General features: G+C 49.8%; 1 protein-coding gene across 1 annotated transcript; it reads right to left on the minus strand.

Annotated features, from left to right (window-relative positions):
• Positions 1-917: 917 nt before the first annotated feature.
• slc5a2 (solute carrier family 5 member 2) lies at positions 918-15,062 on the minus strand. The gene is made up of 15 exons (XM_088917629.1): positions 14,952-15,062; positions 13,976-14,047; positions 12,098-12,202; positions 11,443-11,502; positions 10,870-10,974; positions 10,539-10,644; positions 10,264-10,344; positions 9,357-9,586; positions 7,821-7,956; positions 7,023-7,130; positions 5,366-5,516; positions 3,656-3,824; positions 1,904-2,119; positions 1,364-1,499; positions 918-1,144 (listed from the first exon to the last, which is right to left on the minus strand). Exons 1-15 carry the CDS (start codon positions 15,060-15,062, stop codon positions 918-920), a joined length of 2,013 nt encoding a protein of 670 aa, XP_088773755.1.
• Positions 15,063-15,304: the final 242 nt, after the last annotated feature.

Raw genomic sequence — 15,304 nt, forward strand, 5'->3', positions numbered from 1 at the left:
AGGACTGAGATCGTCTGTGATAAAGTCATTAAGAGCCCAGGCTGGAGTGAAGACCAGGAGACACAGTGTTCCTCCTGGATCAGGACTGAGATCCTCTGAGATAAACTCATTAAGAGCCCAGGCCGGAGTGATGACCAGGAGACACAGTGTTTCTCCTGGATCAGGACTGAGATCCTCTGAGATAAAGTCATTAAGAGCCCAGGCTGGAGTTAAGACCAGGAGACACAGTGTTCCTCCTGGATCAGGACTGAGATCGTCTGTGATAAAGTCATTAAGAGCCCAGGCTGGAGTGATGACCAGGAGACACAGTGTTCCTCCTGGATCAGGACTGAGATCTTCTAAGATAGTCATTAAGAGCCCAGGCTGGAGTGAAGACCAGGAGACACAGTGTTCCTCCTGGATCAGGACTGAGATCGTCTGTGATAAAGTCATTAAGAGCCCAGGCTGGAGTGAAGACCAGGAGACACAGTGTTCCTCCTGGATCAGGACTGAGATCCTCTGAGATAAACTCATTAAGAGCCCAGGCCGGAGTGATGACCAGGAGACACAGTGTTTCTCCTGGATCAGGACTGAGATCCTCTGAGATAAAGTCATTAAGAGCCCAGGCTGGAGTAAAGACCAGGAGACACAGTGTTCCTCCTGGATCAGGACTGAGATCGTCTGTGATAAAGTCATTAAGAGCCCAGGCTGGAGTGATGACCAGGAGACACAGTGTTCCTCCTGGATCAGGACTGAGATCTTCTAAGATAGTCATTAAGAGCCCAGGCTGGAGTGAAGACCAGGAGAAACAGTGTTCCATTGCCGGTGCATGCTGGGATAGACTCTGGCGACCCCGCGACCCCGGATTGGATGAAGTGGTTAGAAGCTGGATGGATGATGGGGGGGGGACGGGTGCGTGCGGTCAGTCTTCGGTTAGTCTAGGCGTAGAAGCCCCAGAGGAAGATGGCCACCGCCATCATGATGATGGCGTTGCCGTTGACGACGTACTGCCAGGTGGGGTCCTCGTGAATGTCGGGCAGCTGCTTGGACGCCTCGGCCACTTCCTCCTCGGTTGGCTCGGGGGCCTGGGTGGAGCCGACGCCGCAGAACCAGCCAATCAGGCGGCCGAGCGGCGACCGGGACACGCCCCCTTCTGCCTCAGGGACTGAGAGGTGATGGGATTGGGTTTTGACAGAGGGAGGGGGAGGGAGGGGCAGGACGAGGGCAAACATTAGCAGTCAAACCTCTAGGATCACACCCCCAGCGAATCACTACACGGGATTACATTGTACAGAGGGCAAGAAGGAAAAAGGGAAATGGAAGATCCCAGAACAGAAAGAGAGCAGAGAGGAAGAGGAGGGACAAGCTGACGAGCTGCTCTCACCTTCGTCCTGCTGGGCCTTGTCTGCGCTCTGCTCTGCTGCCTCCCTGCGTGCCTTCCTCCCTCGCTCCTCCTCCTCGCGGTCCAGGTCATCCCTGATTTCAGTGGAGTGACGCAGACTGAACACCAGCCTGTAGAGCTTAGAAACAGAGAGAGAGGGGTTAATACAGACACCCTGACTGGACACTCCAGTACATTAACACTGCACTGAGAGAGAGAGGGGTTAATACAGACACACTGACTGGACACTCCAGTACATTAACACTGCACTGAGAGAGAGAGGGGTTAATACAGACACACTGACTGGACACTCCAGTACATTAACACTGCACTGAGAGAGAGAGGGGTTAATACAGACACACTGACTGGACACTCCAGTACATTAACACTGCACTGAGAGAGAGGGGTTAATACAGACACACTGACTGGACACTCCAGTACATTAACACTGCACTGAGAGAGAGGGGTTAATACAGACACACTGACTGGACACTCCAGTACATTAACACTGCACTGAGAGAGAGGGCGTCAGTCTGGACTCACATGTTTGTCAGGGATGGCCTGTGTGCAGTAACTGATAGTGAGCACCAGGGTAGCGGTAGCAAAGAACAGCAGCACGGCGAAGTAGAGGTAGTGCACCCCGCACACCACCGGGGGGCAGTGTGAGGGGAAGAGGCAGCTGCCCGTCCCGAACACAAACTCCGGCACCATGCGGCACAGGCCCATGCCCAGCCCCCCCAGCAGGCCCCAGAAGGCACCCTGGGGTGGGGGATAGAGAAACGAAGGCAGGGGTTAACACCGCCATAGTCTTCTCATTAACAGGTCACACTGCCGTCCCAGTTTCCCAGTTCTTTAACCTCGGGTCCAAAATACATTCATTGACGTCATAGAAAAAACTTCCAAGTGTCAAATGCAGCACACAACCGTGAACTTTGTGAAAGTGGCGTAAGCTGCCATTCTAGTCACGAATTTGGGGGAATTGCGATGTGAAGCAGCCCTTCCTGCTCACTAGTCCCTGTCCTGACTCACGTACTGCGATTTATGAGCGAGTAAGTACAGGCTGTGCGGCAGATATCTCACTGCAGTAATGTCCCAGCGTGATCTGCAGGCAGAGTTAACAAGCAAGTTCCATTTATCCTCCATTTACCCACGTTATTATTTCACCGACTCAGAATCGCGAGTGGTATTTCTGTTGGATTAAAGGAGCTGGATTCACAGGCCTGCTTGTTTTCAGTGTCGGAGGGCTGCTTCCCCTCACCGGAAGTCTTGTTGCTTTGTTTTGAATCGCAGAACATCTGTATACCATCTGCATACTAGGTCTAGTGCAAGTGATCACATTACTCCTATCCTGGAGTCCTTGCACTGGCTTCCGGTCAAATTCCGTGTAGACTTTAAAATCCTCATGCTCACCTATAAGACTCTACATGGCTTGGCACCTCAGTACCTGTCTGAACTATTATCGCCCTACTGCCCACCTCGCAACCTTCGCTCTTCAAATTCTGGTCTCCTTACTGTCCCCCAAGCCCGTCTACACTGTATGGGTGACAGGGCCTTCTCCGGTTATGCCCCAAAGCTCTGGAACTCTCTCCCCAAGGATATCAGAGAGTCACCTTCTCTAAACTCCTTCAAATCCAGACTCAAAACCCTCTTCTTTAGAAGAACCTTTACTGAACTGTTCCATTCTTCACCCCTCTGCTTTTCTTAGTACCACCCTCCACGGTCTCCTCTGTATATTGTAATTGTGTTTTATCTTGTGTATTCTTCTTATTTATTGTTGTTGTCATTCTGTAAAGCACTTTGAGAAGCCACCTTTAAAGACGCTATATAAAATAAAGTTGATTATTATTATTATACCTGGACATGTCTTCTCTTTTGTGATGGAAATTTCAGGTTTTCCCACTTCCTGTGTACATTTTCCTTTCCCTGTGGTTCGAAACGCAGGGGATCTTTCTAACCCTGAGATACAGAATGAGCGCTGCGGCTCCTCTTTGACCCCTGAGGCGTTGGCTGTGCTGCGATCTTGGCCCCCCGCTGTGTCCTAGCCTCTTCTCCCAGCATCCCTCTGTGACCGTCGCATGTTCCGCGCGGGTCTCGTGCCCTTCCCCCGCCCAACCCCGCCGGTTCGTCCCGCCACACCTGGGGCACGAACCCGCGGTCTCCCGCGTAACGCCGCAGGGAGCCAGCCGCGCGAGCTCAAGGAGACCTCCCCCAGCCCAGGCGGCTGAGGTCCCTGCTACGCGCGGTGGGGGGCGATGACGTCACCGTGCCCGAGCGCGCTCCGCTGCCCCCGCTCACCGGCTCGTTGACCCTCTTGACGAAGACGGCCAGGAAGAAGACGGCGGCGATGGGCGGCGCCAGGTAGCTGGTGATGGACTGGATGTAGTCGAAGAGCTGGCCGCTCTGGGCCGCCTGGACCACAGGGATCCAGGCGATACTGACCGACACGATGACCAGCACCCAGACCCTGAGAGAGACGGCGAGAGGGGGAGAGCAGGGGTGACTTCTCCGCTGACCGGCCGCCTTGTCCAGCACAGAGCAGTGGCCGAAGCCGGACAAGTGTCGAAATCTGCCTCCGGCCTGGGATCGTTCCTCCTGACCTGGCCTGGTCAGACACCTTAACCTTAAACAGACACCTCATACTGCTGTACTGCTGTACTGCTGTACGGGACACCTCAGGAGGAACTGAAAGGTGGGATAGGTGGGATCTCAGGGACAGCCTCTGGGCCAGTGGAGGTGATAAGAATTCATGGCGCTCTTCTGGACTCTCCACTCAGAGCTCTTCACAGGTCAGGGGGATTCCCTCCACCCCCACCCCCACCCCCACCAGTGTGTCCCCCCACCTGGATGAAGCTCCAGTCTGCTCACACACAGCAGCTCTCAGTGGGGAGGAGAGCAGAGTGATGAAGCCAGTTCAGAGAGGGGGGTTATTAGGAGGCCATGATGGGTAAAGACCAGGGGGAAATTTGGCCAGGACACTGGGGTGACACTCCTACTCTTTTCGAGAGACGCCCTGGGACTTTTAATGACCACAGAGAGTCAGGACCTCGGTTTTACGTCTCATCCGAAGGATGGAGCCTTTTTACAGTAGAGTGTCCCCGTCACTATACTGGGGCATCAGGACCCACACAGACTGCAGGGTGAGCGCCCCCTGCTGGCCCCACTAACACCTCTCCCAGCAGCAGCCTCAGCTTTCCCAGGACTCTCCCCTCCAGGTACTGACCAGGCTCACTCTGCTGAGCTCCAGTGGGGCTGCCAGTGCTGAGCTGCAGGGTGACGTAGCTATATAGCTGCTGGGTGTAACTGTTTTCTATGGTTCCAATACCACGGTAATGGTCGCTCATAAACACCCCTTCATGGTAATAACACAGTGACCATAGCTGGACACGGACTATAAAACTATAAAAGTATACTCCATGGAACACTGCAGGGATTCAGGACACCGGGAGAAGTATTCCTTCTGTGACTCTTCTCCCACTGTCTCATGAAGTGCCCATTTTCATCACAATTTAACTCATACCAAACCTTGACTGGACTGCGCTGTGACTCCCTGTATCCCTACACAAGCAAGAGGGGGCGGGATATACCACCCACGGGCTGCCAGCGACTGTACTTAACCTCGTTGTTTACCTGTTAAATATCTCTTGATTTTGACTGTAGTTCTGAGAAGGGTGGGATGGCAGTGTGTGTGTGTGTTTTATATTTTGAGTCCCTTTCCCCAGGGAAATGTGTTTAAGATGGAAATATCGGTTTCACCATATTGTGTTAGCTATGCGAATATCTACTGATGGATCATCTCGTTGTGGCTGATCAGCAGACAGAGCCGCTCTTTCCCCTGTGTTTTGCGGATTGTTCTGCAGTTTTACACTGCTGTGGTTAATGACTTCTTGTAGTTGTTCTGGCAGGACGCTAATGGACTGGTCCTGCCAGTTAATCGAATTGAAATGAAACGCAATCTGACTCCGGGATGGAATCTGAGACGGCGAAGGGGAGGTGGGGGAGTCTGACCGGCCCACGATCATCAGCTCCCTGTCTCGGGCCTGTGGCCGCAGTCTCGTCCAGATGTCCATGGTGAACAGGGTGCTGCTGCTGTTGAAAATGGAGGCCAGAGAGCTCATCAGGGCTGCCAGCATCACGGCCAGCATCAGCCCCCGCAGTCCTGGGACCCAGAGGGGGGGAGAGAGGAGGAGAGAGGCAGCAGAAAGCAGAAGAACAGAGGTTAAGACCATATCATAGCCAGCTGACATATCACCCTGCAGCTCAGCACTGGCAGCCCCACTGGAGCTCAGCAGGTGTGAGCCTGGTCAGTACCTGGATGGGAGACCTCCTGGGAAAATTTAAGGTTGCTGCTGGAAGGGGTGTTAGTGGGGCCAGTAGGGGGCGCTCACCCTGCAGTCTGTGGGGGTCCTAATGCCCCAGTTCTATCATTAACTGTGGCTGAAAAGCTGATCAACACATTTGTGTTCTCTCGAATTGACTACTGTAATGCTCTACTCGCAGGGGTATCAAAATCTACTCTGAAAAAACTGCAGTACGTCCAAAATTCAGCAGCCAGAATCCTGACCAGGTCTAGTGCAAGTGTTCACATTACTCCTGTCGTGGAGTCCTTGCACTGGCTTCCCGTCGAATTCCGTGTAGATTTTAAAATCCTCATGCTCACCTATAAGGCTCTGCATGGCTAGGCACCTCAGTACCTGTCTGAACTATTATCGCCCTACTCCCCACCTCGCAACCTTCGCTCTTCTAATTCTGCTCTCCTTACTGTCCCCCAAGCCCGTCTACATTGTATGGGTGACAGGGCCTTCTCCTGTTATGCCCCCAAGCTCTGGAACTCTTTGCCCAAGGATATCAGAGAGTCACCTTCTCTAAACTCCTTCAAATCCAGACTCAAAACCCTCTTCTTCAGAAAAGCCTTTACTGAACTGGTTCCATTCTTCACCCCTCTGCTTTTCTTAGTACCGCCATCCACGGTCTCCCCTATATATTGTAATTGTGTCTTATCTTGTGTATTCTCCTTATTTATTGTTATACTCTTCTTATTTGTTGTTATTGCCATCCTGTAAAGCGCTTTGAGAAGCCACCTTTAAAGGCGCTATATAAAATAAAGTTTATTATTTTTATTATTATAGTGACGGGGACACTAGACTGTAAAAAGGCTCTGTCCTTCAGATGAGACGTAAAACCGAGGTCCTGACTCTTTGTGGTCATTAAAAATCCCAGGGAGTCTCTCGAAAAGAGTAGGGGTGTCACCCCGGTGTCCTGGCCAAATTTCCCCCTGGTCTTTACCCATCATGGCCTCCTAGTAACCCCCCTCTCTGAACTGGCTTCATCACTCTGCTCCTCCCCACTGAGAGCTGATGTGTGTGAGCAGACTGAAGCATCATCCAAGTGGGGGGACACACTGGTGGGGGTGGAGGGGATCCCCATGATCTGTAAAGCGCTTTGTGTGGAGTGTCCAGAAGAGCACTATATAATTTTATTAAGAACACTTTTATTATTATTATATAGAGGTCTAGAGGTTAAAACACCTATGCATTAACACAGAAAGAGAGATATTTCAAGAGATTCAGTGGCACAGAAGAGGAGGAACACCATCAGTTGTGCACTCAGAAGCAACGATCAGTACATAGACTGGAATAGATTCAGACCCGACAGGTAGTCTCACCGTTGGGCATGACTGACACCACGAGCTTGGGGTAGGCGATGTTGGAGCAGCCCACCTCCGTCCCACACACCTCCTTACACACCTCCGGCACCACACAGGCCACCTCATCTGTGGAGAGAGAGGGAGACAGTATTTTAACTGTAGAGTCAACCTATTTCTCTACTAAACATTGATTAGAATGGGACAACCCAGCTAGGAGAATGGTTTTGTATTTACAGTATTTGAACTGTCGAGTCGACCTATTTCTCTACTAAACACAGATTACAAAGGGCGATAATAGAAGTTTATGTAGACCATCTGACCAGCGGAGTTGACCTGTTTCTCCACTAAATATGGATAATAATGGACCACAGGTAGGAGGAGGGGTTTATGTAGACACAGTATTTTACTATCAAATGACAATGTCTCTTTAAAAGGCAGACAAGAAATCCAGCAAGAGAGAGGCTGTGGTCAATACAAACATGTCGTGCATGTCCATCCAATGAATTAACACTGCACTGGGGTCAGGAGAGTGGGGCGTCAGTTGGAATATAGTGGCTCTCTTTCTGAAGCACAGTAGAAGGCTAATCGTGGGTTTGGAGGCATCATGCATGGGGGTACTGGAGGTCCCTCACTCACTTGGATACAGTGCTGATCAGGAACTTTGGGGTGCCCTGGGCTATTGGAAGTGCTTTGGCATGAGCTCAAGGATGTTAGGTGGGGTGCCTTCAGGCATGAGGAGAGCTGGTGTGACCTGCAGATACTGGGACCGGTTTCGGGACTTCTGGGGGCGGATCCTGGGGGGGTCCAGTCACTCACCGGGGTACAGCACCCGGCTGATCATGCCAGGGAACACCATGAGGAACATGGGCAGCAGCTTGAGGTACCCGCACATGATACAGCCCGCTTTGACGTGGGTCAGGCTCCGGGCAGCCAAGCAGCGCTGGACGATCACCTGCGCACGAGAGGAGAAGGAGGGGGGGAGGTATGAGCACCTCTGCCAGTGACCTTCAGCCTCAAGTGCACTCATGTGCCCTGCAGACAGGGTGCAGATACCGGCAATGCTCCTCCTGTGACTGAACACTGGAGGCGTGGTGTGAGTGGCATATATTTCCAGTTTAACAACGCATGAGAAATATATCCCTAATGCATCTTTATTCTCGAGACCAGTAGAGCAGATACTTGAGCAGTGCATGGCACGCCCGCATTCAAGCTGTCAGGAACTGGAAAGTCGAGAGACAGGTCTGGGTGAGATAAAGATTAGTTTTACCAGCAGAATGAGGAAAATTGACTTTTGCACAGCCCTCCCTAGATGCCTGAGTCTCTCCCCCAGTCTCAAGTGTCTGCTCTTAGATTGGTGCCCCCTGCTGCTCAGCTCGTTGGTTGTGAAAGCCAGATGCTCTTTTCTCTCTCTCTCTTTCTTTCTTCCTCTGGTGCTTAATGCACATCAGATCTGAGAGTCTGCTTCAACTCTGCTTCCAGACAGCAGATCACAGACCAAGCCAGCTCTTGAAGGGTCACCTGACCAATCACCTTCTCAGAAGTGTTCAGGTGACTGAGGGCAGCAGCTCATTCCCCAAGCTGTTCTGAGGAACGTCAGACCTCCATCTTGTCTGGACCTGCTGTCCTCTTCCAAAGTGCAGGAGGGTATTCACAGTCTGCCCTCCGTAGAACCAGTGTGGTATCAATATGACTCCAGGGCAGCCAACGTGATGTTGGTAATGACAGGTGTTTCTTCAACTCCAGTGTAATCCTAGTGCCCCAGTTCTGTTACCTGGTCAGTGCACTAATATAATTCATGGTCACCAAGTAGCATTAACGGTGCACTGCAATAATCAGCCATTATATGGCCACTATCTTATCTGTTCTGTATCTGTTCTGTTCAGCATTATCAATCATTTACAATCAGAATGATCTCAGTAAACTCCAGTTCAACCAGTGAAATGTCTGATCCGTGGACAATGACAGTTTAACCAATGCATATCCAGAATAATCTCAAGTTAACCCAGTATAACCATTACCCTACCTGGTCAGTGCACCAGTATAACCCCAGTATCGCAGTGCCCTACCTGGTCAGTGCACCAGTATAACCCCACTATCACCAGTGCCCTACCTGGTCAGTGCAGCAGTATAACCCCAGTATCACCAGTGCCCTACCTGGTCAGTGCACCAGTATAACACCAGTATCCCCAGTGATCTACCTGGTCAGTGCACCAGTATCCCCAGTGCCCTGCTTGGTCAGTGCAGCAGTATAACCCCAGTATCCCCAGTGCCCTGCCTGGTCAGTGCACCAGTATCCCCAGTGCCCTATCTGGTCAGTGCAGCAGGATAACCCCAGTATCCCCAGTGCCCTACCTGGTCAGTGCACCAGTACCAGGCCCCGACGATGGCGATGCCCAGTAGTACCCCAGGCCAGGGCAGGTCTCCGGTCAGCGGGTCTCTCAGCAGGTTGAAGGCATCGGCCCGGGGAGTGTAGCAGCTGGCGCTGATGTTGTAGCGGGCCGGGTCAGCCGACTGGACCAGCGAGGGCAGGGCCGAGCTGTACCTGTCCAGCAGAGAGCTGTACCCCCCCACCTCCGCGAACGCTGGGACAGAGAGGGAGAGGAGCGGATCCGCATCCCAGTTAGAATCAGAAGAAGAAGAAGATTCAGAAGAACAAAAACACTAAGATTAAGACTAAGAATAATAAGAACATGATCATGAATGAGATTCATGAGAACAAAAACACTAAGATTAAGACTAAGAATAATAAGAACATGATTATGAATAAGAGTAAAAAGAATAAGATTAAGAACAATATGGTAACAAATAAGAATAAGAGGATTATAAACATTAAGATTGAGAATAAAAAGATTAAGAAGAAGAATAAAACAATAAAGATTAAGAATAAATAGAATATGATTGACAACAGGAAGAAGATTAAGAATTGAATAAAGAATAAAAATAAATTTAAGGAGGATAACATGAGGAGCATGATTCTTAAATAAGATTTCAGATTTAAAATGTAAGTATTAGGATTCATTTCAAGATTTATGGTTCACAATTAGATTACAGTAAAGTTTAAGAATGATTAAGGTTAAAATACATCAGTCTAAATCAAGATAGGATTCTCATCTGGATTAAACTTTCAGATTAAATTTAAATACAATTGGAAAAGACTGTCCAAATCCACACGGCAGCGATATCAGAGCTGACGGTTATGGATTTTCAGGGTGCTAAGAACTGTCATTTTGAGAGCGACGCCTCTCAGCTGCTTCCTCACCGAAGCCCATGAGGACGAAGGCCCCCGCGATGATGACGAAGGTCTGGACAGTGTCTGTGTACATCAGTGCGGCCAGCCCTCCTGGTGACCAGCGAGCGCAAAAGCAGACAGTTAATAAATCACAGAACACGCTTCAATACATCAGCCTTTAACAGCTGGCACACATCATGTTCATCACGGACAAAAACAAGTTGCTCTAGTGCACGTGGGCCACACCCCCAGCACACGGTTAATACTGCCCCCTCCGTCCGCAGAGCAGGCTGGGAACGAGTTACCTGTGACAGTGTAGAGAGCAGTGATGGACAGCAGGGCAATCACAGCCACATAAATATTCCAGCCCAGAGCCTGCTGGATGAACACTGCTCCTGAAAACATGTCTACCTAATAGAGAGAGAGGGGTTAATACAGACACACTGACTGGACACTCCAGTACATTAACACTGCACTGAGAGAGAGAGGGTTCATACAGACACACTGACTGGACACTCCAGTACATTAACACTGCACTGAGAGAGAGGGATTAATACAGACACACTGACTGGACACTCCAGTACATTAACACTGTGGAGGAACAGATTTGGAGGACAAAAATACAGAGACACTTACTGAGATCTTGGTGAAGATGTACAGGAAGAGAGATATTATGGACAAATAGAGACTGATCCTTCCTCCACCAAACCTCTTCTTTAGGTACTGAGGCATAGTGATCACCTAAGACAGAAGGGGGAAGGGTTAATACAGGTACACTGACTGGAAACTACAGTACCTTAACACTGTACTGAGAGAGAGGGGTTAATACAGGTACACTGACTGGAAACTACAGTACCTTAACACTGTACTGAGAGAGAGGGGTTAATACAGGTACACTGACTGGACACTACAGTATATTAACACTGTACTGAGAGAGAGGGGTTAATACAGACACACTGACTGGACACTGCAGTACATTAACACTGCACTGAGAGAGAGAGGGGTTAATACAGACACACTGACTGGACACTACAGTACATTAACACTGTACTGAGAGAGGGGTTAATACAGACAGACACACTGAACACTAAAGTACAACAACACTGCACTGAGAGTGAAATAGATGATGGATGAGAGATTGATAGACAATTAACTGGTCTCTTTTAACATCAATTTGTCCATGTTCATCAGTCTCTCTAAGTAACTTACCCCGGCAGTGAGGTAGACAGGAACAAACAACCACCCTAACAGCAGCACAATGAACAGAGCCTGCAAGAAAAGGAAATGTTATCGACCCATCTCCCTTCTACAGCTGGGTTGAAAATTTGTTTCTTTTCACCTCACTGTTACAAAGACACACTACATCCAGAAATACCCTCTCCACCCAGTCACACACACACATCCGACACACATCCAGTCCACACGACAAACACCCAGATCTCACCCCCCACACCCGACACACACATCGTGAATAATGTGGGCTTTTCTTTAAACAAAATGAGGATATCTTGGATTGGACTGGTGACTATGCACTCCAGCAGGTTCTGGACAGTTCAGAGCTCTGATCTCTTCCAAGCAAGGAAGGCTGGAAATTTTCTTATATCCATCTCCTGATTAGTACTTTTCAATAACCCTATCCCAGATTGAATATTCCTTTGTCTACATGATGTAGTTTTGACTGGGGTATCTAATATTTTGGCCAGCGTGTGCATGTCTTTTGAAGTAGATGGGTTTCACTCTAGCAGACTCCAGGCCCTGTGCAGTGAAGTCAAATTCACAACTGCATCTATAACGGCTGTCACTGTCAGAAACGAGACTCTGTCACGATATGGAAGAACTACGGTCTTGAAAGGAGATGACTTACGTTCCACTCAAATCCTCCAACCGCGATCCCACTGGCTGCACCAGTGCCGGCCAAGCCCACGAAGTGTCCACTTCCGATATTGCTGGCAAAGAGAGAGGCTCCCACCTCAAAGAGAGAGGGGTCAATACAAACACACTGACTGACTGGACACTCCAGTACATTAACACTGCACTGAGAGAGAGGGGTTCATACAGACACACTGACTGGACACTCCAGTACATTAACACTGCACTGAGAGAGAGAGAGGTTAATACAGACACATTGACTGGACACTACAGTACATTAACACTGCACTGAGAGAGAGAGGGGTTAATACAGACACACTGACTGGACACTCCAGTACATTAACACTGCACTGAGAGAGAGGGGTTCATACAGACACACTGACTGGACACTCCAGTACATTAACACTGCACTGAGAGAGAGGGGTTAATACAGACACACTGACTGGACACTCCAGTACATTAACACTGCACTGAGAGAGAGAGGGGTTAATACAGACACACTGACTGGACACTCCAGTACATTAACACTGCACTGAGAGAGAGAGGGGTTAATACAGACACACTGACTGGACACTCCAGTACATTAACACTGCACTGAGAGAGAGGGGTTAATACAGACACACTGACTGGACACTCCAGTACATTAACACTGCACTCAGAGAGAGGGGTTAATACAGACACACTGACTGGACACTCCAGTACATTAACACTGCACTGAGAGAGAGGGGTTCATACAGACACACTGACTGGACACTACAGTACATTAACACTGCACTGAGAGAGAGGGGTTAATACAGACACACTGACTGGACACTCCAGTACATTAACACTGCACTGAGAGAGAGGGGTTAATACAGACACACTGACTGGACACTCCAGTACATTAACACTGCACTGAGAGAGAGGGGTTAATACAGACACACTGACTGGACACTCCAGTACATTAACACTGCACTGAGAGAGAGGGGTTAATACAGACACTGACTGGACACTACAGTACATTAACACTGTACTGAGAGAGAGAGGGGTTAATACAGACACACTGACTGGACACTCCAGTACATTAACACTGCACTGAGAGAGAGAGGGGTTAATACAGACACACTGACTGGACACTCCAGTACATTAACACTGCACTGAGAGAGAGAGGGGTTAATACAGACACACTGACTGGACACTCCAGTACATTAACACTGCACTGAGAGAGAGGGGTTAATACAGACACACTGACTGGACACTACAGTACATTAACACTGCACTGAGAGAGAGGGGTTAATACAGACACACTGACTGGACACTCCAGTACATTAACACTGCACTGAGAGAGAGGGGTTAATACAGACACACTGACTGGACACTCCAGTACATTAACACTGCACTGAGAGAGAGGGGTTAATACAGACACACTGACTGGACACTCCAGTACATTAACACTGCACTGAGAGAGAGGGGTTAACACAGACACACTGACTGGAAACTCCAGTACATTAACACTGCACTGAGAGAGAGAGGGGTTAATACAGACACACTGACTGGACACTCCAGTACATTAACACTGCACTGAGAGAGAGGGGTTAATACAGGCACACTGACTGGACACTCCAGTACATTAACACTGCACTGAGAGAGAGGGGTTAATACAGGCACACTGACTGGACACTCCAGTACATTAACACTGCACTGAGAGAGAGGGGTTAATACAGACACACTGACTGGACACTCCAGTACATTATCTGCACTGAGAGAGAGGGATACAGACACACTGGACACTCCAGTACATTAACTGCACTGAGAGAGAGAGGGGTTAATACAGACACACTGGACACTATAGTACATTAACACAGCACTGAATTAAATAATTATTTTTACTCACTGGCCACCAGACCATAGTCCGTCCTGCTAGGAAATACCCCCCCACTGTTCCCCGATTGGTCCGGAACATTGACTGCAAGGAGCAACAGCCAATCAGTGAACAGACAGACAGGTGCGGTGTGAGACAGACTAAGAAACAGAGGGGACCAGGTTTGTATTAGGATATCTGAATGCATGGGTACTGACTGACTGACAGACAGACAGACAGACATTATTACAGACGGACCGCTGGACACACAGACTGATCAGTCCAACAAGAGGACAGACAGACCTACAGGACAGACGGATCTACAAGCAAGAGGACGGACAGGGAGACATTATTACAGACGGACCGCTGGACGCACAGACTGACTCAGTCCAACAAGAGGACAGACAGACCTACAGGACAGACGGATCTACAAGCAAGAGGACGGACAGGGAGACATTATTACAGACGGACCGCTGGACGCACAGACTGACTCAGTCCAACAAGAGGACAGACAGACCTACAGGACAGACGGATCTACAAGCAAGAGGACGGACAGGGAGACATTATTACAGATGGACAACTGGACACACAGACTGACTCAGTCCAACAAGAGGACAGACAGACCTACAGGACAGACGGATCTACAAGCAAGAGGACGGACAGGGAGACATTATTACAGACGGACCACTGGACACACAGACTGACTCAGTCCAACAAGAGGACAGACAGACCTACAGGACAGACGGATCTAAAAGCAAGAGGACGGACAGGGAGACATTATTACAGACGGACCGCTGGACACACAGACTGACTCAGTCCAACAAGAGGACAGACAGACCTACAGGACAGACAGATCTACAAACAAGAGGACAGACAGGGAGACATTATTACAGACGGACCGCTGGACACACAGACTGACTCAGTCCAACAAGAGGACAGGCGGATCTACAAGCAAGAGGACGGCCAGGGAGACGCTATCACAGACGGACCGCTGGACACACAGACTGACCCACAGCCCCACGCCGATGACCATCAGGAAGTAGACCACGATGACGCAGATGTCCGCGGGGTTGTTGATGGTGCCCTTCGCGAGAGCCACGTCCTCCGTGCTGTTCCCCATGCCTGTGCCGAGCGGTCGCAATCCGGGAGAGATGGAGAGACAGAGGGCGAATGAAGGAGAGGGAAGAGGAGAAATGCAGGAGGAGGGGGACCCTCTTCGACCTTTGTGCTGCCGAAAGGGCTGAGCCAGGAATCTATTAATGATTGGTAATAATTAACGATCACTCTCACCCTCCACCCCACCCTGCTACGAACACGTTTCTCTGGGCATCAGCAAGAAAAGTGAAGGGTTCATACTCAAGT

Source organism: Atractosteus spatula, chromosome 5 (assembly GCF_055471065.1).
Source record: "Atractosteus spatula isolate fAtrSpa1 chromosome 5, fAtrSpa1.hap1, whole genome shotgun sequence".
NCBI lineage: Eukaryota > Metazoa > Chordata > Actinopteri > Semionotiformes > Lepisosteidae > Atractosteus > Atractosteus spatula.